This window comes from Mus pahari, chromosome 21 (genome assembly GCF_900095145.1).
Source record: "Mus pahari chromosome 21, PAHARI_EIJ_v1.1, whole genome shotgun sequence".
NCBI lineage: Eukaryota > Metazoa > Chordata > Mammalia > Rodentia > Muridae > Mus > Mus pahari.
Window position 1 is genome coordinate 54,619,023 of NC_034610.1, and position 27,518 is coordinate 54,646,540.

At 36.5% G+C, this 27,518-nt stretch overlaps 1 protein-coding gene across 3 annotated transcripts in view; it reads right to left on the reverse strand.

Annotated features, from left to right (window-relative positions):
* Nkain2 (sodium/potassium transporting ATPase interacting 2) overlaps positions 1-27,518 on the reverse strand; it is a 1,076,406-nt gene that overhangs the window by 602,367 nt on the left and 446,521 nt on the right. For all 3 annotated transcript variants that reach the window (XR_003842690.1, XM_021221051.2, XM_021221052.2), the window contains exon 2: positions 8,899-9,036. Coding sequence is in view for 2 of the 3 variants with exons in the window: in XM_021221051.2 (XP_021076710.1) it covers positions 8,899-9,036 (138 nt within the window). In the remaining variant the exon portion in view is untranslated. The remainder of the gene's footprint in view (positions 1-8,898; positions 9,037-27,518) is intronic.

Below are 27,518 nucleotides of genomic sequence, written 5' to 3' on the forward strand. Positions count from 1 at the left end.
AATCTTGCTGGCTACATTTTCTTGGATAAGATAATGAATACAACATATCTATGAACATAATATTAAATAATATTCTGAGGGGTTTTATTTCTTTAAAAAATACCCATTAAAAAACTAAGAACATTTTTCTGGGAACCAACAAAACAGGAAAGCTGTAATATTTGTCAGACGTGAGAGGATTAGGAGTTTAGGCTAGCCTCAGCTACATATCCAGTTTGAAGCAAGCCAGAACTACTAGGGTAACTCTGTTCACATAATAAAATGATGGAATAATAAATGGTGGCACTAACAGATGCTCATATAAAAGAACTTTTAGTGCTACATATAAATTTGTAAAGGAAAATCCATCCAAATTTCCTAAATGTTGAATAAAAGAATATTCAACAATGAATTGATTAGAAGAGAGTGCAGAAAGAGCCTATAGAATGCAGAGTAAATAAGAAAACCCAGTAAGTAGAAATAGTTTAGTAAATAAAATTATTTGGCTAAAGGGGCCAAAAGGCAATGAAAGAACATCCAGGGAATATAAAATTAAAGTTCAGAATATAGTGATAAGCAAATAGTTCAATAAAATGGCATGCATGATAGGAGATTTAGAATAAAAATGTAATATATAAGTGCTTTGTGAAGTAGGGGCATGTATTTTTAAATGATAATTAAGTGCTCTCTAACTTTAAGGGATTTAAGAATGTATTCATTTCATTGTTATGCTTTCTCGTGTTGCTTTTTTTACTTAGATACATTCAACATTCACTTGTATTTCTCAGGCTTGTTACTAGGATTTGCATTTTCTTATGTATTCGTTCATAAAGTTGGAAGGGTTTAGTAAATATATATTATAATATGCAACACATATAAATATAAATGAAATAGTTTCAAATGTTAATTTCTGAGAATGCATACAATGAAATATAATCATATTTATCCTCATCACTCCCACACATTCTTCCTGTATCTCTAATATGTCCATTTCCAAACCTCATGTCTTTTTTAAAAAGACAGTCCAGCTATTGCTAGCTATATATGCATAGGTGAAAGGCTCTTTGAATATCAGAAACCTACAAATTTGCACATCCAGAGATAAAGGATTTTTTCCTACTTCAGAGACTTTCCAGTGCAGATGGCTCCTTAGAAATGTTTGAGACCCTACCTTCTAAATAGTTGTCTTTTATATCTATAGTCCTGTTGTGCTGAAATCTTAGATCAGAGACCCTTCTTACTGTAATGGGCGGTGTCAATGGAGAAATGCCTAACAAGTCCAAGTGCCAAGAATAAGAATCCGGGTGCTTGGGTCTAAAGAAGGAGAGGAGGTGGAAAGAATGTGAAACCAGAGACTGGAGAGAGATTGTGAAATGATGTCTGTTGTACATGACATGTTCATTTCACCAATGAAATTACAGCCACTGTGGTTTTCTGTGCAAGATTTGAATGGAATCAAGTCAGAAGAAATCCTAGCACACATAGGGCAAAGAAAATAGTTTTGGTACCACATAGAGAATGAAATTGTAAAGACACATTCCAGATGAACCAAAGGTTTGGCTAAAATAATTTAACAATAAAAACATAAGACATAGGAATATATCAATATTTAACTGTTTTATATCATTTCATTACATCCCGTGGACAGCAACAGTTTTGATGATAATGATAATCATGATGATGCTTATGAGTGTATATTTGTTGTCTATATATTATCTCACTCTCAATTGCGCCTAGACTTTGATCTTTCCAGTGCAGAATCCATGGAGCCTGGAAGGCAATATAGCAATGTGTGCACAATAAGAGAATAAATTGGCACAGGTGTGTGTGCATGAATATTTGACACTTGAGAGCTAGGCAAGACCTCAATCTTTGTAAAATGTGTGCAACCAATGAGTTCTATCTTCAGACATATGAGTGCTTTTTAAAAATCAGAATAGAATAATACAAGGTTTAAAACTTGTTATGAAAATCTTGGTGAGTTAAAAATGCAACCCTAATATTACTGTGTCCTTACGTATCTGGGTTTCACTACCATTCATTTACATTACTTATAGTTATAATAATCCAAAAATATTAATTACAAAATTCTAAAAATCAACAATTCATGTGGTTTAAAAAGCATATCTTCCTGAGTAGCATGATGAATGACATGTCATTTTATTCTATCTCTCCTAGAGTATGAGTCATCCCTTTGTCACTTGCAGTATCAGATTGAATGATGACTTCTGGTAACACTGTGTTTACGTAACCCCTATTCTTTTAAATAAGAACAGAAATCCTGGCAATTTCAATACAACAAAGTTCCATGTGCTACCCTCAAAGGAAAGATGTTTCTCTTCATCAACTTAATGGGTAAAAATCTTTCAAAATACATTTACTAGAGTGTCTGCTAGTGTCTTTGCTTGTATCCTGCTACATACAGGTAGGAAATAAGGGTTCCTATCTTAGCAAATAAAATATAATTGATTTGACCCAAGAACAAATCAGTACACAAAAAATATCCCCCTAAAGTGCAAAAACAAATAAATAAAGCAAAACAAAACAAAACATGGCCGTTTTCAGCATTTAACCACGAGGTAAAATTTTCTTATTCATCTCCTTTATATCAATACTTTCAGAGACCCTCATGGTTCATAATGAATAACACAAATATGTTATTATACAGTTATTCACTGGAGGTTAGTAGCAGATTGTAACCTCTATTCAAGATTCTTAAAATTTATCAAACTACTGCAGTACATAGAACATATATGAAAGTTTAATAATGGTTTGTTACATGGGGTTTCTGACAGAAAATATGAACCCCTTCTCTCCTTTAAGCAATTGTCTGTAAATAGCACATTCTTAACAGTGCTTTATGTAAATACTGAGTATCATTATGTTTAACTAATGTTCTATTAAAAAGTACTATAGACTTAGATTATAGAGTATGGGTTAACTGGAGATCCATTAACTCTGATAGGACATACTGTCAAACAGTCATGTTTTGAATGATACCAGGAAACAAGGAGGCATATATGACTTTTCTTGCCCACATAATCAATGCACACCCCCAAATCAAAGCAACACACCTCTACACAGGTAGCTAGTGAGCTACAAAACACTGCTATGTTTGTTTTCTACAAAGCCAACAAACAAAGTCATGTTTGTTTTCTACAAGCCAATAAACCATTGCCCCATGAAGATAGAGCCTGAGTATTTGCTGCAGTTAATTCTGAGTTGTATATTTTACTCAAAGTTTTTGGTATAATTACAAGATTATCTGGCCTTCAAGATTACAATTTACAAGATTATCTAGCTCCAAGACATACCTAACATTACAATGTATATAGAGTAAGTGGATATTTATTAGTTAAATATATTAAGATTTCTGGCATACACTAACTAAATTTAAAGGATGAAGTGAGATACTCTTATATGTTTAGTGCAAATAATACATCAAATATATTAATAGAAATGCTTTTAGAAGCCATGAAAATGGTTCAGTGGATGAAACTAGTCTCTATGACTGAGGACCTGAGTTTAGTCCCCAGTCAAATGGATCTTAGAGTCCCATAAAAGAATACTGGACTCTACCTTTGCTTTTGCTTGCACACTAAGAGTCTGGTAAGACCTTATTGCTGAAGAAAACAAATGCTTTGGTCACAGGATATGGGATCAAGCTGACATTAACCGTGAATCTTCTTTTTTACTCTTATGGGGTAGTTTTCATAGTGTCGGAAGGTGATAATCAGGCTGCTGAGGAAGAAAAGCCATCTACAAACTTAGTAGCTGTGAATGCTACAAGATATGTGACAGCCAAGCCAGGCAAGATTTAGACATCTGTGCAATACCAGGAGTGTGCTACGATGGCAACCAGCTATGTTCTGATTTGATTTAAGGTCTTCAACATAAACCATTTCTTTTTTAAAATTTTTTTAAAATTAATTTACTTTTGACTCTCCACATTTTATGCCCCCACACCCTGTCCACCCTCTGACTGTTCCACATCCCATACCTCCTCTCCAACCCCTGTCTCCACGTGGATGTCCCCACCCCAACCCACCTGACCTCTAAACTCCCTGGGGCCTCCAGTCTCTTTAGGGTAACTTGCATCATCTATGACTGAGCACAGACCCAGCAGCCATCTGCTGTATGTGTGTTGGGGGCCTCATATCAGCTGGTGTATGCTGCCTGTTTGGTGGTCCAGTACTTGAGAGATCTCAAGGGTCCAGATTAATTGAGACTGCTGGTCCATCTACCCAGTCACCGTCCTCCTCAGCTTCTTTCAGCCTTTCCCTAATTCAGCCACAGGGGTCAGCAGTGTCTGTCCATTGACTGAGTGCAAATATCTGCATCTGGCTCTTGTTGCTTTTGGATTTGACTGCTTGTTGAGTATTTCAGAGTTTGATCATGCTAGGTCCCTTTTTGTGAGTACATCATTGCCTCAGTAATAGTGTCAGACCTTGGGATCTCCCACTGAGCTGGATCCCACTTTGTGCCTATCTCTGGACCTTCTTTTCCTCAAGCTCCTCTCCAGTTCCATCCCTGTAATTATTTCAGACAGGAACAATAATTGGTCAGAGATGTGACTGTGGTATTGCCACCCTCTCCCTCATTTATTGCCCTGTCTTCCTCCTGGAGGTGGGCTGTATAAGTTCCCCCTCCCTGCTGTCATGCATTTCATCTAATGTACCTCCCAGGTCTCTGGTGCATACTGCAGAGTTCCCAAAACATTCTATCTCCTGAGGTTCCTATTGACATTCTTTCTGCTGGTCCTTAGGGCTTCAGTCCTTTTCTGTCAGCCAATACCAGATCAGACTCCCTTATCCCCCTTCTACTCTCCCACCCTCTCCATGTTCCCTCCCAGGTACCTTTCTCCATCGCCCCCTTGTGATTGCTTTCTACTCTCTCCCAAGAGGGACTGAAGCATCCTCACTTGAGCACTTCAGCTTGTTGACCTTTTTGAGTTCTGTGGACTGTATCTTGGGTATTCTATACTTTTTATGGCTAATATCCCCATATTATTGAGTACATACCATGCATGTCATTTTGGCTCTGAGTTACCTTGTTCAGGATGATATTTTTCAAGTTCCATCCATTTGCCTGCAAAACTCAGGATGTCCTCATTCTTAATAGCTGAGTAGTATTCTGTTGTGGAAATTAACCACATTTTCTATATCCATTCTTCTGTCCTAGGACATTTAGGTGGTTTCCAGCTTATGGCTATCACAAATAAGGTCGATATGCACATAGTAGAACATGTGACCCTGTGGCATGGTGGGGCATCTTTTGGGTATACTCCTAAGAGTGGTATTGCTGGGTCTTCAGGTAGATCTATTTCCAATTTTCTGAGGAACCTCCAGATTGATTTCCAGAGCGATTGTACCAGTTTACAATCACACCAGCAATGGAGGAGTGTTCTTTTTTTCTCTACATCCTCTCCAACATGTGTTGTCACCTGAGGTTTTGATTTTAGTTAGCCATTCTTATTGGTGTAAGGTGGAATCTCAGGGTCGTTTTGATTTGAATTTCTCTGATCACTAAGGATTCTGACCATTTCTTTAGGTGCTTCTCATCCATTTGAGATTCTTCTGTTGTGAATTCCCAGTTTAGTTCTATACCCCATTTTTTGATTGTTTTTTGACTGTTTTTTTTTTTTGTTGTTGTTGTTTTGTTTTGTTTTTGTGATTGACTTCTTGAGTTCATTATATATTTTGGATATTTGCCTTCTATCAGATGTTATGCTAGTGAAGGATTTTTTTCCTCCAATATGTAGGTTGCCAATTTATCTTGGTGACTATGTCCTTTGCCTTACAGAAGCTTTCCAGTTTCATGAGGTCCCATTTATCAAATCTTGATCTTATAGCATGAGGCACTGGAGTTCTGTTTATGAAATTTCACCCTGTGCCAATGAGTTCAAGGCTCTTTCCCACTTCCATCTTATATTAACTTTTAACTGAACCAAGAGCTATGGCTAGGGAGGTCATGGGCACTAGGGAAGAACAATTATGCTGTTAAATATGCATAATATCATTCTGTCCTTTAACTATCTATTTTATACTCTGTCTTCTAACTATCTATCTTTATACTCAGAGACTACTGTAGCTCTTAATTTTCATCAGAAAAGCATCTTCTGCAGTGGTTAGTAATTAATAAGGAGACATTAGTGCAACAATTGACCAACTCTACATTGGACATGTATGTTACAAGCTTTCTTTTCAAATCAAAAGTAGAAGGAATATCTATCAATAAATGCAATGAAAATTATTTAATGTATATTTAAAATAAACAGAATTAATTAGAAATGAGAAAGCCAAAAACAAATTATAATTCAAGTTGATCAATATTAAAATGTCGGTGGGCATTTAGGTCTTTATTAGGTATTGTATAATGATGGCATATGCCTGTAATGCCAATTCTTAGATTGAGATAGAATAATCAATCATAAAGCTGAGGCTTGTATTGACTTTAGAGTGTAAGACACAATATAAACCTACATGGGTGAAAAATACCATCCAACAAGCATACAGAATTCCAAACTTAGAATATAGAAAGAGAAGATGGGCAGTGATGGCACACGCCTTTAATCCCAGCACTTGGGAGGCAGAGGCAGGTGGATTTCTGAATTTGAGGCCAGCCTGGTCTACAGAGTGAGTTCCAGGACAGTCAGGGCTACAAAGAGAAACCCTGTCACTAAAACAACAAAAACAAAACAACACAAACAACAATAACAAAAAACCCAAACAAACAAACAAAAAACCCATAGAATATAGAAAGAGATTTGAAGAGGGTAAAAAAATAGTTTTGGTTTACTCTAAACCTAATTTTATGAGCTGCTTTAAAAATTTATAAAAATTATGTTTTACTTTAAAGAATAGTTATTAGCTACACATACATAGATTTTAAAAACTTCATTGTAAAAATACAATGTGATTTTAAAATAAGCATTTAAGTTTTTAAAATGTAATAATTATGAGTAACACATTCTAAAATTCTTAGTCACTAATATGAGTGTTTCACATTAGCACTGAAGTACATATTTCTTTGAGAATAAACTGCATTAACAATGTTGCATTAGTATACTTATTTAGCACCACAGGCCAAACTCATTAAACATGTATTTTCTATCCTTCTCCTAGGTCTATGGGAGAAAATACTTATTTTCAAAATGGCTTCATGTTATTATTTATATTGTTAACTTGATTCTTTTTCAAGATGTTTTACCACTAATCTATACTGATTGTGAAACACAGGAAGCACATATTTTCAATGTTTTGGCTATTTTTAAGTTCTCTTCTAGAAACCTTTGTTTTGCTAATTTGTCTTTGTAACTGTTTTATAAAAGCAAGAAAATACTTGAACACAGAATAATAGCTTCTCAAAATATCCTCAAGAAGTGCACACATTTTTTTTAAGGGAGGCAACATCATTACAGGTATTTTGTTCTTCCAAAAAATGTGATCATTTAATGAAGCTATACTTGAGTATAGTTGAGTGAATTTTGTTGCTCCTAAAAGCCAACAGTTATTAAACACAAATCCCAATGCTAAATGTTAGTCCTATCAGTCATTGATCATGGAGACACCAGACACAACCTAAAATATACAGGCTATAGCCATTGCTGTTGGTTGCCCACCACAAATTGCCCATAAGACCATATTTAGGAAGATACCATTTACTTTGGCTATAGGACACAAAAAATAAACTAAGTGATCTCTTTCCTACTGAGTATTCATTGTGCTAGAGAATACAATACTGGCTTCTGGAAGAGGAGAATCAACATAGACTTAGCAGATGTAGGCTTGGCATGTTTCAATGCTGAATTGGCAGATGGTTCTGCTCACTGGTACAAGGATGGCATAGTTACACAAGCTTTCTCTCTGAATATGAGTCACACTACACATGAGGTGATGCTCTCCTAATTTTGTAAACCTGGTCAAATGCTGCTTCCTCGGCCACTCATAGATACCAGGAGGAATAGTGCTAGTATTGCTTTGCTAAAAGTATTTGTTGTTAACATGCCTCCTAATAATTATGTGTTTCCATAGATGGGCAATGCTCTCAGCCTTGGTCAGAGAAGCTTGTGTTTGCAGTATGCAGAAGTTAACACAGGAATTAAAAATTTATTAACTCCTGAGAGTAAATGGCTGTGAAGTACTCAGTCCTAAACAGGATATTGATGTTAACTATTCCTAGACCAAGAAACACATGAGGGAGAAAAATGAATGTAAGAGGAGGGGATGGGGAAAAAGTGTTGTAAAAATTGTTTTCTGGGATTGATACAATCACTGAATTCATGAACTCTTGGCAGCTGCAATTATCTGTAGCCAGTCTCTCCATGCTTGGGCTCTTCAACAGGGAGACAATGAAAGCAATGGAGGATTCCCATAACAAGTGAAACACTTGAATTTCACTTTTATGTGAAGCAAGTTTAACTGAATTGGAATGAAAAATATTCCTCTGAGATAAAATGAGAATTATGGGAAACACAGAGACAATGTTCCAGAATAGTCTTGCATCCAACAAATTCAGTTACCATCCCAAAAGTGCACTGAAATTTTCACATCAGTAGTATATTTGTTTGCAGTGACTTTAAGCTATGCATATTTAATTTTTGAAATAAAATTATTTAAATTGAGAAAACAATCTTACTATATTTTTTTAATTCAGAGGACACAACTTGGTAATTTAGAATCATAGGATCATGGTTCTATTTATGATTATAAGAAAACATTTGCCCAATGTGCAATTAATGAATATACAACATGGCTATAATCATTATCAAGCTTAATTACTACTGATGTAGTCTGAAACTGTGAAAATGATCACATGATTATGCTATCCTTAAAATGGAGATATAGTTAGTTTGTAGGTATTCTGTAGCTTGCACATCTTTCTCCAGTTCAGTAAAATAAATGCAGGAAGGATACTTACTCCTGTTACGTAACGAGGTCTATATTGAATAGTTCCAAACAAACCAAGGATGACGATGATTATATGTACAAAATTTGCCAGGATAGGTGCCCACTGATATCCAAGGAAATCAAATATTTGCCTCTCTAGCACACAAACCTAAAATAGAAAAAGAGGACAGGATAGATCAGCAGAAATGAGAGACATCACACAGTCAAGTTGAAAGAATCACTGTGCCATTATAAATAGCAAGTATAATTCTGCTATTGAACGTGGTATTTTTAACAGTGAGAATGGCATGTTCCTGTATATTGCATAGCAACAGTGTCTGTGTATTCACAAAGAGTCACTTGCTTTTCAGGGGTGATTCTAGGGAAACACTAAGGACTGTTTATAAGATGTCATCTGCACAGTCACAAACATTTATATTGTTATATGTGACATTAAATACCTGAAGTCATCAACCAAAAGTATGCAAGTCCCCATGCCCGGCTTGTTGGGCTCTCTTCAAATGTTGCACTGTGAGTTGGGGATTGATACAGAGGAAAAGTAAGAAAGTCAGTGAGCTACTAGAATTCTATATGAAGATCCACAACCAAACAGTCCACGTGACCCTTTTTTTCTCCTAGTGTCTGAACTTTTACTGAAATGTGAACTTCAGCAGGTGGGAAGGGCCCTTCCAGTTGTAACAGTGTAAAGCTTACATCAGTTGTCATTATGCAGGCAATGTAAACGAAAGGTCAGAAAGAAAATATAGATGCCAAATAAAAAACAAAAATCGATCTTCAGCATGATCTTGGTGGAGGGTCCCAAGGTCCCCAGAGGACTCTCCATGCTGCAGCCACCCTAACACACCAGGGATCTCAAGATCCCTGGTGAGTGGAATGCAACATCAGTTCCAAAAAACCCAGAGGGTCTTATGCTAGCAGCAACAGGGTCAACTGACAAATGCAGGCCCTAGCACACACAGAATATTGGGATTACTGAGACCAATCTACACAGGAGAGCACATGGGCAACACAAGCAACAGAACTTCTTGGACAGGGTCCCTTCAGACCTTCATCCTCAGCCAAGAGACAGAGCTGAGACCCAGACCCCTGGACACCCTCCCTGCAAGAGGAGAGTCGGCTTCCAGGGAGGGCTCTTACAACAGGAATTAGGAGGTGAATCTCAGTTCCAGCAGGTCAAAATGCTTATTGTGCAAGACTGATTATTTCAGTTCAATCTATAGATCCCACACTGGAAGTAGAAAACTGTCTCCCATGAATTATCCTCTGACTTCTACACATGTGCAGTGGCTCATGTTTGATACCCATGTGTGTGCAAATATATCTACCCTCAATAATGCATATTTTTATTATAGCAAAATTACATTATTTCTATTTTTACTTTTCTCCTTCTCACCACTCCAATGTGCCTCCTGCCATTCCTCTGCTCTAGCTCAAAATAATGCAAAGACTCTTTCTTTTTTCTTTGTGTGTGTGTGTGTGTGTGTGTGTGTGTGTGTGTGTGTGTGTGCATACACATATATTCCTAATTACATACATACAATTTGTTCAGTCCATATAATGTTACCTGTATGCATTTTGTTGTTGTTGTTGTTGTTTAAAACTCATACATATGGCCTGGTTTGAAAGCTTCTTGAGTGGCCATCATTCCCACTTCAGTGTTTTAGCTAAGCATCAGACTTCCTCCTGAGGACTTGAGAGAAGAAATTCCCAAGAGCTGTTTGCATAATACCCGCATCTCCTAAAGCAAAACCTGAACCATGAAATGACTGTAATTATCACAAACTCAACCTAAACAGATCATTGCCACTGCAACTTTGTAGGGTTAGAAGTAGAAGGAGAAAAAGAAGGAGAAGAGGAATAGGAGGCAAGATAAAGGGGAGATGGTGATGATGGTGATGGTGATAATGATATGACCTTCATTCCCTTGCATATGTTAAATCTATCATAGCACAATATTCTGATTGGCTAATGATCACAGAAAGTCTCTAGGGCTCGAATGTAACATCTACATAAATATTGAACTGGTGCAAGGAAGCTGAGGCATTCTTTTTGTTATTTTGAGTATTCAGCAAGATAAATGAGATTTATCTGTAACACAGGGCAATGCTGCATGAGCACTGTGTACCTGAATAAATAGTACCAAGGATTAAGTAGTTCTTTTGACAGAACACCTTCTAACCATGTATATGAAATCTCATTTCTACATTGAGATTCCTTTGTTTTTGCCTATAAATAGACACCAATGAAAGACAACAGCAAAAACAAAAACAAAACAAAACAAATAAGCAAAAACCCTAAAGTCTCTGTATTTTGAGCATTAAAACTGTGAGGACACAGCAGGGGAAAGAATTGAGCATATCAGTCAAGCAGTGAGAACTTTCTGACAAATGTACCAATTATACAAGAAGATAATAGTGCTATCATTAATTATAAAAACACATAGAAAATAGTGTACTTGCTAAGTTTGCAACGCTAAAATGAAAATTTAACAATCTTTATTAGGTTCATAAGACAGAACTAATAGCTTCTTTCTCATGAAAATATGAAGACAAAATATCCTTATAAATGCTGTCATGTGTGTGTTCGTGCACACACACAGATACACACACACACACACACACACACACACACACCTATCCTTTTCCTTCATTCTACTGTATGTAAGAAATAGCTGTATCACTGGTACTGTAGTCTAAAGCTATACTGAAGAATGGAAGCCATTCAGTGAGTCTAAGAAGAGTGACTATTTTTAAACATAGCTCAGTTTTTCCTCAGATTTCCTTCCATCAGAAAGAGTGATAAATATAAGCATAGGGTATTGCTAAAACACTTTTCTGTGTTTTGGAAAATACATGCCTCTCCTTAGTCACATGAAAATTCAAAGACAGAATTCAGATTCTCAGATTTTGTAGATTAAGGACTCTAAGATACAAAATGTCTGACTTCCTTGAGGTCAGGCAGGAGTACCTGAATCCAAGTACCAAGTACAGCATCTGTATCTCAGGAGATGGAAGAGTGGAGAGGAGAAAACCCTGGATACCTGCTAGCCAGCCATCGGGCCAAGTCAGCAAGTCCCAGTTCAAGTGGAAGAGTGATTGAGAAAGGCATCAAAAATAGACTTCTGGCCTACATGCGCGCGCGCGCGCGCGCGCGCACACACACACACACACACACACACACACACAGCACACTCTCACACACACAGCACACTCACACACAGACACACACACAAGCACACATAAACACATACACACACATACACAAACACAAACACATACACACACATACACACACACAAACACATACACACACATACACATATACACAAACACATATACACATACACATACACACATACAAACACATACACATACATACACACACACAANCACATACACACACACACACACACAGAGCACACTCACACCCATGCACACTCCCTGTATCCTTATGTTGTGTTGTATTCTGATGATAGAAAATATGTTGTTTCATTACTTCTTTTCTTTTGGAATAGTACAGAAAACCTTTTCTCATAATTTCAGATTGTGACATTATGTTTTCTTTGGTGAAGGCAAAACTCACAATTTGCTTTTATTGTGTTTATTGCTTCTTTTAATGCATTTTCAGTAGTATTCTGTATTTACCCACATAGGCTTTTAAATGTATTTATCTTATATCCTTCAAATCATCTGATATATAAATGTAATGAACTGACCGTGAAAAGATATAGTACCATTGCTTATGCCCCTGTCTTATTTTCACATAACGTATCTAGCACAAAAATCTTTTGTAATTGTCCTTTTCTTATATATAAATTTTGTCCTTCTTTTTATCATCTACCCAATATAATTGTGCCATTACACAATACCATTGTCATTAACACATTGATCTACAAATCATGCTGCCCTTACTATTGTTACAGATATTTTTAACTTTAACAAATGTAAGGGCTAATCCTTGACCAACAATGTAAGTGATGATTGCAGTCTTCCTCATGCATTTATCATTATATTATATCTTTGCTATAATCCCTATTTGGATTGGTACATGACTAGTACACTTCCATTTTGTGTTGAAATTCAACAAAAGAATTGAAGAAATATTATTTGGCATTTTTTTGTGTGTTTTAAAAAGTGCCAAAAATGTAATTCTTTCTTTCTTTTACCTCTGACATTATGACAAGGATTTTCCTTGTCTCAAAAAATAAATATGGCATAATTTTCCCTAAATATTTTAACACTTTGGAGAAGCCAAGCAGTTTAATTCTCTTTTTAAAGGCCATCTGTGCAAACATGGCAGACTACTGTAGATTGCATAGCTTTGCAAGAAGATAAAATGCAGACGTCAGAGTAGACTTGCAGCATGTGGGGATCAAGCCATCTCCATGCTTATTCATGTTAATGAGACTAACAATGTGGTTGTGACTTTTTTTTATTATTTCTCCCAGGGAAACACCACAAGGTTTTCCATACAAGCACATTGTACATTCATAAACATGCCTTGTTGAACTTTATTAAGGCTTTTCATTTTCATTTAGATATTTAATTTGCTTCTAATTTTTGGAAGCATTTGTGAATACATAAAACAGACTTACACTAATATGCCTATGAGCCTGACTGACCTCTGAGAATATGTATAGCCTGAGTTTGCATCTTAGTTTCTCATAGTTTTAATCTAGAGCCTAATAAAGTTATAAATCTTTTTGTGTCTTTACAACATGCTGGGATGCAAAGATCTTTAGACTATCACAAAATGTCACAATATCTGAAAATCAAAACACCATATAAACAGGGAGATCATTTCTTTGATTTTGCTTGTGGTTGACAAAATAAATGTAAATACACACGTCACTTTTAAAATATTATATGAAAAAGACAATGTTTTCATCATTCTCAGTATGAAATTTGGTTCACATAAAGCATGAAGAATATATAATTTAATTATCATCTGCAGTGATTATGTAGTGTCCAAAAACCAATGTAACAGGGGGTTTCCATCTAAGAGAGTTTAGTTACAGTTGGGTAACTGTACATATTTAAATAAGTGTGTGTGTGTGTGTGTGTGTGTGTGTGTGTGTGTGTGTGTGTGTGTGTGTGTGTGTGATGAGCATATCCTTGAGAATCAATTTAAATTATCAGGTATTTGGCAACAATCAATCACAAATGACATTTTTTATTTAAATTGAACCATCTCTTCTAAATAATTGATGTTCACTAAGAAGAAATTAACCATTACCAATATCATTATCAGAGTCTCAACCACAGCAAGGAGCTCTAACACCATAGCAGATAGAACTGGCCTGTATTACTTTGATTAGAACAGATATCAGCATAAAGTTCTTGTGAAAATATCATAGTTTAAAATTATAAATTGATATTAGAATTCTAACAAATGGTGTGATCATTATTGTTCCTGTAGTCTCTATAAATCTTATTGTATTTACCTGTAAATTGGAGGACTGTAATGTATTATTTCTTGCAGTCTTCGTGAAGATAAATGAAAAGTAATATCTATACAGGCCATGTATTAAATGCATGGTTTGCATCTTAAGATGATTGCTATTATGAACACCTATTTCAACCTGCATACAAATTCAGATACCAGTATTTTACTAGAAATAAAATTCTAGATTTTTTAAAATTCCTTGTAGGCTTCAGTTAGAAATGATTAAATATTTCTTATAATTTTGGTCATGAGTACAAAATATACCATGGCAGACATCCTTCAAAATCTGAATTCTGCGGAAGGAGTCTATTGAGGAGTGATTTTTTTCCTCTAACATATCATCTCGCAAACATATTATCAAAACCTGGCAAAAATGAACAAGACCCAATTAAAAAACCTTGTTTTCTCTATTGCCATTTTTAAGACTCTTTGAATGCAGTAAAATGAACATTTATTTCCAAAAACCTGCCTACATATAGCTAACATCATAAAAAATTAAGGTTTTAGTTGGATGCTCAGAACTCATATGGTGGAAGTCAAGTAAAGAACTGATCTCCACATATGGACCATGTTCCCTGCATCATATAAATTGCTTCTACAAACACATATTTGGGTGGGTAAGCATATATGCACAATATAAATAAATAAGTATAAAGTATTTTAACAAGATGAAGAATAATCCATATTAAAAAGAATTATAAAAACTTATTAATGATTTCACACGGAAACATAGGACTCAAACAGAAACAATATTATGATCATTAAAAAATTGATTTTTTTCTGGGACTAGAAACTCTGACATACTACATTTGCACTAAAGCAGTCATATTTTTCCTTAGAAAATTTAGTAACAAGGAATTAATCTGGTTGCCCCTACTTTTGAGAAAAATTTTATTCAAATATAATTTTAACCTGGAACCTCATAATCTAGTTGTTATAACAAAATCATTTCTTCATTATTACAACTGTTTATTCTGCATACAATTTAAACCATTTTATAGACAACAGCCATGTTATGAAAAGACAAGCTGATGAATAGCTGATGGATATTATACAAGTTAAAAAAAAAAGAAAAACCTTGTGAAAAGCAACAAGGTATGTTATAAAAGAGCATAAATAAAATATTCCTTCCTACTAACATTAATTTATAAAATCATAACATTTCTTTCTTCTTGTTTTCTGCGTACTCAGGCTTGTGTGTGTGTGTGTGTGTGTGTGTGTGTGTGTGTGTGTGTGTGTGTGTGTGTGTGTGTGTGTGTTTGTGTGTGTGTGAATATAGGGTGAAATCACTAAACATTAATTGAATTTTGGAACTGAGATTTTTTTTTTAATTCTAAGTAGTTATCTTAGTATTTCCTTATCATATTTGAAAGTCTGTTCTCTTATTTTATAGTGTATATCCAGATTCTGTTGTCACAATTAGTATAATTTAATCAATACTTATAGTAGGTACCATGTTAGAACTTTAATGTTTTTCAGTAAAGCTTGTACTAAAACTATACAAAAAAATTATTAGATATTATATTTGTTTTACATAAGAGTACACTGATCACAAAGGCTAACATGTTTAATATCACAGTTATAGGACTAAGAGAAATCCCTGATTTCTGACACCTATACCCTTGTTCTCAGCAACATGTCATAGACAACTGAACACACTAGATTTGTATGGTATGTTATTTGCACTTTGTTAGTAGTATTGCACCAATTGTTTTCCTAACTGAATAGGAAAAAAATTATAAAGGTTCTTTTTTTTCTTGGGACATATAGAGAACTACCCCCTCCCCACCCCAAAAAAGCCTGTTATATATTTCTATGCCTTATGTTTTTGATTTTCAAATTCACAAAGTTGTCATCAACTCTACAAAACAGTCATAATTATCATGATTATTCTACCCCTACTAATTGTGTGATTCATGGTACAGATGATGTCACAGACATATCAGAACATTTGTTTTGAAAAAAGGTGAACTGATGTTTTGTGTTATCAATGCAGGTAGCAAATAATATTTCCATGAAGCCAGAAGCAACACTATTTATTAGAAGTGATGTGGCAAACTCATTTCATACTTTGACAGCCTAAGACTCATTTACCAGATTTTAAATCTCAGTATATCCATGTGAAATGGACTAACCTATTTATAGGAGAGGTCTTTTAGGTTGAGATATCACTGCTTTGATTTTTCTGTGGAGTCTATAATTTTGCTCTGTGAACAAGTAACCTCACAAAAGACCCAGAACCTGTCAAAATGACAGTTTTTCTAGGGAGATTTCATGAGTCACTCAAAGCACATTACAGGTGTGAGTTTAGAAATGTAGTGCAACCACTAGACCTTGAATCATCTCTTCATCAACATATAAACAAAGTCAAGATTGAGTCAATAAAAATAAAGGGAAATGTGCACAATTAAGAGATACTATGTAGCAATTAGAAGACTTCAACAGTGGAATTTTACGTCATATATTTTATAAGCATTGATGAAACTTTAAAAACATTAAGCCACCAAAGTTTTGGCCTAGGTCTCAGAGGTAGTTGGAAATAAGAATGAGGTGATCACATACACTTTTTTCTCTAGAAGAATCCATATTCATTACAAGATACATTATATTAGAAATTGGATCAGAGATTGCCCAGAATAAGACTATCAGATATAGCCTCATTATGTTCAAATATGTTTCTGATTCACTCCTGAATTTGCTAGTGTTCACTGAGCAAATATAAAAAAAAAAAAATCACCATTCTATGTCTAACATGATTGATTGGTACAAGACATAGAAGATGAAATTTTAATATTTTAATAAGAAATACATATACTAGTAGAATTTTGGGGATTGCTTATGTATACCATCATATAATCTGCTAATAGTGATGCCTTTATTTCTTCTTTCCCAGTTTGTGTCCCCTTCATCTCTTTTTGTTGTCTTATTGGTCTAGCTAACACTTTGAGTACTACATTGAATAGATATGCGGAGAGCGGGGATCCTTGTCTTTTCCAAGATTTTAGTGGAATTGCTTCAAGAATCTCTCCATTTAATTTGATATTGGCCATTGGTTTGCAGTAAATTGCTTTTTATTAAGTTTAGGTATGGGCCTTGAATTCCTGATCTCTTCCAATTCTTTTAACATGAACGGGTGTTGTATTTTGTCAAATGCTTTTTCTGCATCTAAAGAGATGATCATGTGATTTTTTTTTTCTTTGAGTTTGTTATATAGCAGATTACAATTAATGGATTTTTGTATGTTGAACTAACTGTGCATCCCTGGGATGAAGCCTACTTGATCATGGTGTATTCTGGTTTTGATATGTTCTTGGATTCCATTTGCAAGAATTTTATTGAGTATTGATATTTATAAATGAGATTGGTCTAAAGTTCTCTTTTTTTTGGTTGGGTCCTTGTGTGGTTTAGNTATCAGAGTAATTGTGGCTTCATAGAATAAATTATGTAGTGTTCTGTTTCTATTTTATGGAATAATTAGAGGTCTGGTAGAATTCTGCACTAAATCCATCTGTCCCTGGGCTCTTTTTGGTTGGGAGGTATTTGGGTATTTTTATTAATTAATTAAAATTTTACAATCCATATTTTATTCCCCCCCCATGCACCCTCCAACTGCTCCACATTCCATACCTCCTCCCTGCCCCACTGTCTCCACATGGATATCCCTACTCCCCAACCCACCTGACCTCTAAACTCTCTGGGGCCTCCACTCTCTTGAGAGTTATGTGCATCATTTCTGAATGAACACACACAGGAAAGTCCTCTACTGTATATATGTTAGTGGCCTCATATCAGCTGGTCTATACTGTGTGTTTGGTGGTTCAGTGTTTGAGAGATCACAAGAGTCTAGATTAAGTGAAAATGTTGGCCTCCTACAGGATCACTCTTCTCCTCAGCTTATTTCAGCCTTCCCTAGTTCAACAACAGGTGTCAACTCCTTCTGTCCATTGGTTGGAAAAAAGTATCTGCATCTGAGCCTTTCAGCTGTTTGTTGAGTCTTTTGGAGGGCAGTCATGATAGGTCCCTTTTTGGGAGTGCTCCATAGCCTCAGTAATAGTGTCAGATAATGCAGCCTCCCCTTGAGCTGGATCCCACTTTGGGCCTGTCTCTGGACCTTCTTTTCCTCAGGCTCCTCTCCATTTTGATCCCTGTAATTCTTTCAGACAGGAAGAATTATGGGTCAGAGTTGTGACTATGGGATGGCAACCTCGACCCTCACTTGATGTCCTGTCTTCTAGCTGTAGTTGGGATGCCTAAGTTCCCTCTCCCTACTATGGGGCATTTCATCTAAGTACCCTCCTTTTGAGTCCTAAGAGTCTCTCACCTCCCCAGTCTCTGGTGCATTCTGGAGATTGGGGGGTTTTTAATGACATCTATTTCCTTGTGAGATATAGGCCTGTTCAGATAGTTTACCTGCTCTTGGTTTAACTTTGGTATATGGGATCTGTCTAGAAAACCATCCATTTCATATAGATTTTCCAGTATTGCTGAGTATAGGCTTTTATAGTAAGATCTGGTGAGTTTTTGAATTTCCTGTTATGTCTCCTTTACATTTCTGGTTTTGTTAATTTCAATAATGTCTCTGGGCCCTTTAGTTAGTTTGGCTAGGGGTTTATATATCTGTTGATTCTCTCAAAGAACCAGCTTTTAGTTTTGTTGAGTCTTTGTATTGCTTTCTTTGTTTATATTTTGTTGATTTTGTCACCAAGTTTGACTATTTCCTGCCTTTTATTCCTCTTGGCTGTGTTTGCTTCTTTTTGTTCTAGAGCTCTCAGGTGTGTTAAATTGCTAGTGCAAGATCTCTCCAGTTTCCAGGACATTTAGTGCTATGAATTTACTTCTTAGCAGTGCTTTCTTTGTGTCCCATGATTTTTGGGAATGATGTGTCAATATTTTCATTAAATTCCAGGAAATCTTAAATTTTTTTTCTTTCTTTCTTTCTTTCTTTCTTTCTTTCTTTCTTTCTTTCTTTCTTTCTTTCTTTCTCTCTCTCTCTCTCTCTCTCTCTCTCTCTCTCTCTTCCCTGACCAAGTTATCATTGAGGAGAAAGTTGTTCAGTTTCCACATGTATGTGAGCTTTCTATGGTGTTTTGCTGTTATTTAAGACCAGCCTTAGGCTATGGTGATCTGGTAGGATGCAAGGGAGTATTTCAATCTTCTTGTATTATAGTGGAAGGTTGTTTTGTGACCTATTTTATGGTTGATTTTGGAGAAGGTACCATGAGATGCTGAGAAGAAGGTGTATTTTTTTTTTAGGGTGAAATGTTCTATAGATATCTGTTAAATCATTTTGATTCATAACCTTTATTAGTTTCACTGTATTTCTGTTTAGTTTCTGTTTCAATGACATGTACATTGGCGAGAGAGGGGAGTTGAAGTCTCCCACTATTAATCTGTGGGGTTCTATGTGTGTTTTGAACTTTAGCAAAGTTTCTTTTATGAATGCAAGTGCCCTTACATTTGAGGCACATATATTCAGCCTTAAGGCTTTCTCTTAGTGGATTGTCCCTGGAATGAATATGAAGTGTCCTTCCTCATGACACTTGAAAACTTTTGGTTGAAAGTCTATTTTATTGAATATTAGGATAAACAACTTCATCAAAGTGGTCAGATATAAAATTAATTCAAAGTAATCAGTAGCTTTCCTTTATACAAATGTTAAGCAGGCTGAGAAAGTATTTAGGAAAACAACTCCCTTCATAATAGCCACAAATAATCTAAAGTATATTGGGGTAACTCCAACCAAATAAGTGAAAGGCCTGCATGACAATAAGTTCAAGTCTCTCAAGAAAGAAATAAAAGAAGATCTCAGAAAATGGAGAGAGCTCCAATGCTCATGGATTGGCAGAATTAGTATAATAAAAATGGCCATCCCACAGAAGGCAATATATAGATTCAATTCAATCTCCATCAAAATTCCAACACAATTCTTGAAAGACATGGAAAGAGCAATTCTCAAATTCATCTGGAAAGGTAAAAAAAACCCAGAACAGCAAAAACAATTCTTAACAATAAAAGAACAGCTGGAGGAATCACCATCCCTGACCTCAAGATTTACTACAGAGCAATGGTGTTAAAAACTGCATGGTATTACTTACACACATTTTATTTTTGTCAAAGAAGCCAAAAATATACAATGGGGGAAAAAGTGTCTTTAATAAATGCTGCTGTTCTAACTGGTTGTCTATATGTAGAAAAATGAAAATAGACCCACATTTGTCATTTTGCACAAAGCTCATGTCCAAGTGGATGGAGGACCTAAATATAAAACCAGATAAACTGTCTCTAATAGAAGTAAAAAGGGGGAAGAGCTTTGAACTCATTGCCATGGGGGAGGGCATTTCCTAAACAGAACACCAATGGCTCATGCTCTAGGATCTATAGATAAACAGGACGTCATGAAACTGGAAAGCTTCTGTAAGGCAAAGGACAAAGTCAATAAGACAAATTGGCAATCTATAGATTAGGTAAAAATCTTCACTAACCCCACATCTGATAGAGACCTAGTATCCAAATATTTAAAGAGCTCAAGAAGCTAACCACCAAAAAAACCAAACAATCCAATCAAAAAATGGGGTATAGAACTAAACTGGGAATTAACAACAGACGAATCTTGAATGGCTAGAAGCACCTAAAGAAAGTAAAAGTGATCAGAAAAATGTAAATCTAAACAACACTGAGATTCCACTTTACATCAATCAGAATGGCTAGGATCACCAGGTGACAACACATGTTGGAGAGGATGTGGAGAGAAAGCAACATTCCTCTAATGTTGGTGGTATTGCAAACTGGTAAAAACCACTTTGGAAATCAATCTGGAGAATCCTCAGAAAGTTGGAAAAAGATCTATATCAAAACCCAGCTATGCCACTCAGGTATATACCCAAAAGATGCCCCACCATGCCACAGGGGCACATGTTCCACTATGTTCATAGAGACCTTATTTGTGATAGCTAGAAGCTGGAAACCACCTAGATGTCCAAGGACAGAAGACTGGATACAGAAAATGTGGTTAACTTCCACAATGGAATACTACTCAGCTATTAAGAATGAGGACATCCTGAGTTTTGCAGGCAAATGGATGGAAGTAGAAAATGTCATGAGTGAGGTATCTCAGAACCAAAAGGACATGCATGGTATGCACTCACAAATAAGTGAATATTAGCCATCAAAAAATTTAGAGGATACCCAAGATATAGTCCATGGAACTCATAATGGTCAACAAGCTGAAGGGCTCATGTGAGGATGCTTTAGTCCTATTTGAAAGGGAAAAGAGTTCAAAAACAAGGGAGGAAGGAGAGAGAGACATGGGAGGGGAAGTAGACTGGCTATCTGGGTAAAGAAGGGAACCTGATTGGTAGTTCCTGAAGGAAAAGGACAGAACCCCTGAGGGTATCAGAAAGAATGGAAACAGGCAACCTCAGGAGGTAGGAGGTTAGGGGCTGTCTTAGTCAGGATTTCTATTCCTGCACAAACATCATGACCAAGAAGCAGTTGGGGAGGAAAGGGGTTATTCGGCTTACATTTCCACATTGCTGTTCATCACTGAAAGATGTCAGGACTGGAACTCAAGCAGGTCAGAAAGCAGGAGCTGATGCAGAGGCCATGGAGGGATGTTTTTTACTGGCTTGCTTGCTCTGGCTTGCTCAGCCTGCTCTCTTATAGAACCCAAGACTACCAGCCCAGAGATGGTCCCACCCACAAGGGGCCCTCCCCTCTTGGTCACTAATTGAGAAAATGCCTTACAGCTGAATCTCATGGAGGCATTTCCCCAACTGAAGCTCCTTTCTCTTCGGTAACTCCAGCTGTGTCAAGTTGACACAAAATTCGCCAGTACAGGGACACCATCCAGAATGCACCAGAGACCTGGGAGGTGAAAGGGTCTCAGGACTCAAAGGGAGGGCCATAGATGAATTTCCTGACACTAGGAAGAGGGAACTTATAGAGCTCACATCCAGTAGTAAGACAGGGAGGGCATCAAGTGAGAAGGAGGTTGCCAAAGGTCAAAACTCTCAACCATAATTTTTCCTGTCTGAATGAACTGCAGGCCTGGAAATGGAAAGAAGCCTGAGGAAAAGTAGGTCCAGAGACAGGCCCAAATTGAGATCCAGCTCAAGGGGAAGCCCCCATGCCTGACACTATTACTGAGGCTATGGAGGACTCATAAAAAGTGGCCTATTGTGACTGCCCTCCAAAAGACCCAAAAACTCAGATGCAGATATTTGCAAACAACCAATGGACAGAAGCTGCTGACCCCTGTGGTTGAACTGGGAAAAGCTGGAAGAAGCTGAGGAGGAGCATAACCCTATAGGAGGACCAGCAGTATCAATTAACCTGGACCCCCAAAACCTCTTAAACACTGGACCACCAACCAGGCAGCATTCACTAGCTGACATGAGGCCCCCAACAAATATGCAGCAGAGGACTGCCAAGTCTGGGTTCAGTCAGAGAAGATGTACCTAACTCTCAAGAGACTGTAGTATAGAGGTCTAGTGGTGGGGGTTGGGGTGTGGGGACTTCCTTGTAAAGAGAGACAGAGAGGCAAGGAGGAGGTATGGGGTATGGAACAGCTGGAGGGTAGACAATGAGGGGAATAAAATCTGGAGTATAAATAAATAAATAAATACACGAGTAAAAAGAGAAATACATATACTAAATATGGAAAATCTCTAAGCTGCATAGCATCATATATTTGTTCACTATTGACTTTCAAATATATTAAAAGCCCAGGAAAAGCCAAACAGAAATAGTGTGTAAAGTTCTTTCTTTCATGTATCAAAAAAGGGTTTGCTTCTCATAGCAAATGCATGTGTCTAGAGAAAACTCTTTATATTTTGAGTGAAAAAAAATCATAGTAAGTATATTAAGTTTGCAATATGGGGAATGAAAATCTACCAACTTTTTTTCTTAAAAAGCGACAAAGGTTCCAAAATATGTACCTTGCAACTTTATTAGACAAGAATATAAAACCAGCTTTCAGGTTTGGTCTGAAAATCTACTCATATGCCACTATACACAGTTATTTTAAGAACCCAAGACAAAATGCCACTGTGAGGTATTCACCCTTTTCCTGTTAGCTTTGTTTTTCTAAGGTGAGGCAATAGATTGATAATGCCATCAGGATTTTGAAATCTTCCTGTTAAGTATACACATTGTAATTGAGGGTGAAAAGCTGGATAGTCTTGTTGGTAACAATGACGTCATAGTGATGGAATGACCCACATGCTGAGCTCTTCTCCACTTCTTTTCTCTCAAAGGTACTCTTCTCCACAAACCTAGACACAAGCTCATGCTTCAGGACAAGTTATCATCATTATTTTTATTTTGATGAGTGCAAGGCAGCTATATGGAAGATGTCAATCACGTTTTTTAAATTCTAGGTGACATCTCTTTTATAAAATTCGATTTTATAAGGATTCACTAAAATGCTTCAGAAATTTCACACATTGTTCTCTGTGCACACACACACACACACACACACATTTTATATACTACCATTAAGACTTAGTCACTCACTCTGACTGCTAAAGAACAATCAAGGGCTAAAATGAAAGGAGCTATGTTATCAAGCCTGCTAACATGTCCAACAGTAACTGTGGTGGTAGGTTATATACAGGAGAATGGAATTTAAGTTGGCAGCAGGAACATTTTAGAATTTATTGTGAAGTGTTCTCTTTCTAGCATTGCAAATACCCTGTCTCCTGTGTCATTTAGAGCAGCTGTATTATTGAATTTATCAGAGATCCAGAGATGGTCTTCTGCAAAATGAGAACCACAGCAAATGATTTCCTGTTGACAAAGGTCCGTGTAGGAGGATATAATAGCCTCTGTCCATCAGTGTTCTGTATACTCTATTATCACATAGTGTCCTGTATGCACTATTATCACATAATAGATAACTGGTGCTGATTAAACAGGATAAAGATTTGCAGGATACACAACATATTTCCTACCTTATTCCTGAAAATTCAAAGCACTAAAACAGTAAAATAATTCATACATTGTTCTCTGTGCACACACACACACACACACACACACACACACACACACACACACACATTTTATATACTACCATTAAGATCCATAGAATGATTTGAAGCACTTTTACCAATATGAATTCTTTAGTGAGGTCAGGCAATGTTTTGGATGAGGCAATACTTTCTCCATTTTAATAATAAGGATGCAAGTTTGTAGAAATGATTCAGGTGTATAATACATGCTTATTTTTTCAAAAGGTTCTGTGTTAAACAGGCAAACAAATAAACTAAAAAGAAAAAGTGTGTGAATTATTACTGTGCCTGCTCTTGGGCTCTTTTCCTTCTGCTAGGTTGCCTGGTGCAAGCTTAATGTCATATATTTTGTTTTATCTTACTATATTTTATCAAAAATAGTTATTATTACAAAAATGACATCTGTTCAGTGTTTGGTAGATCATATAATATTCACCTTAGGTTTTAAAATATAGGAATTAACATATTTATAGATAGTTATAGTAATATTAATCCTTTAGTATTTTATGAAATTTAATGTCAGTTAGTTTTCCAAAAATATTTTTTGTTTATTCAGTAACTGAAAAACAGCTGGCAAAATGGCATTTAAATAGAATCACTCAGATGGTGACCATAAGTTAAAAGACATCTGTTGGAGTCAGAGGACTCAGAAATGGGTACTTTTATAAAGATAATGATGTCCCTCTCCCAGAATATATTAATAAGTATTAGTTTAGTAAAGAATAGTGTCCCATGAGTCATTGCATATCAATGTAAGTCAGAAATTATAAAAATGACTTAAATATCTCAAAAGCTATTATTTTAACACATAGATATAGAATCATAGTCTATGTATCCATTTATCCTGTGCTTGACAATTCCTTAAGAAATCATGTAAGAAGAGTGCTGGTTTTCAGAGTTCTGAAAAACACTTCTGAGCTTTTTAACATGCTTTACTGGCAAAAGTTCCTGAAAAATAACGTTTTATTTTGCCAATTTCAGAAGCTTTAAAGAATGCTAAAATATACTTGTTATCCTTTTGCAATTCCTTAATGACTTCAGTGGAGTTCCTTAATTTCTAAAGTATGTTAATCATGGAAGAGAAATAAAGCTTGAAAAATATGATTAACTATTTTCATTGTCTTTTATTTTTTACTTAGTTTTAACTTATCAATTTTTAGTTTATTGTGTGCACTCAAGTGTGTGTGTGTGATTGTATGTGTAATCACATTGTTGGAATCAAGGTGTAAGCCATGTGTAGGTGCCTACAGAGGTCAGAAGAGGGGATCATCTTCCATGGAGCCAGAGGTCTAGACAATCATGAGCCAGGTGCTCTGTGTGCAATGAACAGAACCTGGGTGCCCTTGACAATCAGGAATAACTGAAGCATTCTTTACCTCTGAGGGCCTTCTCTCCATCCCATGTTATTGCTTTTAAAGAAAGATCATTAAATTTATGATGTGTGTGAATATGCAACTCATGTATGTTACATCCATACCCACATTTATATCTATGTCCACTTACAGCTGATGAATACTCTGAATTACGCTAAACAGTGGTAAAAAAAAAAAATTAGTTCTATAAAATTATATCTCAGTGATGATTTCATCAGTGTTCCAGATCAGTTCAGATCAGTTCAGGTGTTAGAGGGGGAAAAATGGTGTTAGAGAAAAAGAAAATGGTTCAGTTAAATATGCCTTACTGTTCAATCTGTTGAAAAGCCATCTATAACAATCTGCCTAATTAAAATTTAGAGAAATCAAAACTTGTGTATGTACACACACATACACAATTTCATATAACATAGAATCATTCAAATGTGTGAAGACTAAGAGCCTCAAGTGATTAAATAACAGTAATAAGCTAAGTTGTCCTCGTCACATAAATACAGCTTGACCTTACAATGGAGAAGACTGAAAGAAGTTGGCAATGTTTATAAAGAATTATTCATCAATAAAATTTTTCGGAAATACTTCTGTGTATGATAGATGGTTTAGGGTACTACCAGTCATGGGTTAGAACTTCGCTTTAAAATAGTATGTTAGATTACATTGAATTTCATGAAATGCATTTTGTCTCACAGACATGCCCTTAAGTACACAAATTGAAAACCATAAATTCCCTACTCTTAAGACTTCTTTTTTAACTCAACCCTTCCTATCATTTACATCTCAAATGATATCCCCCTTCCCAGTTACCCCTCCACACACACCCATCCCATCTGTCCTCTCCCTATTCCCCTTTGCCTCTATGAAGGTGCTCCTCCACCAGCTACCCACTCCTGCCCCATTGCTCCAGCATCTCCCTACTCTGGGACATCAAACCTCCACAAGACCAAGGGCCTCCTCCCATTGATGTCAGACAAGGCCATCCTCTGACACATATGTATCTGGAGCCAGGAATTCCTCCCTGTACATTCCATGGTTGGCAGTCTAGTCCCCGGGAGCACTGGGTAGTCTGGCCAGTCGAAATAGATTTTTCTATGGGGTTGCAACCCCCCTTTGTTCCTCCATTCCTTCTGCCCCCCCCCCCCATGGGGTTCCGGAGCTCAGTATGATGGTTGGAGGTGAGCATCCACATCTGGCTGAACCTCCCAAGGAACAGCAGATTCCTGTCAGTAAGTGCCTCTTGGTAAAAGCAACAGTGTCAGGGTTTGGTGTCTGCAGATCCGATGGATCCCTAGGTGGGGCAGTCTCTGAGTGGACTTTAATTCAGTCTCTGCTCCAATTTTTTGTCCCTGTTTTTCCTTTGGACAGGAACATTTCTGGGTTAGAAACTTTGAGATAAGTGGTTGGCCCCATCGCTCACCTGGGGAGCTTGCCTATCTAGTGGAGGTGGTCTGTACAGTTTCTATCTCCACTTCACTGGACATTTCGGCTAAGGTCATCCAAGTTGGGTCTGGGTGCCTCTTGCTTCCCTGATGTCTGGGACCCTCCAGTGGCTACCCCCAGTTCCTTATCCCCCATTGCTACATATTTTTATTCAATTTCCTGATCCTCTGTACCTCTCTCTTGTCCCCTCCAGTACCGGATTCTGCCCCCTTTTTTCTCTTCCCCTCCTCTCTCCCTCCCAGGTCCCTCCAAGAGCTCTTAAAACATTTTAATCTCAGAAGGAATTGCTGTTGTTATTGTTGTGCTGATTTTCCAGTTGTCTTGATTTTGTTCCTTTCCTCACTAACACTTCACATTTCACTTCAAAG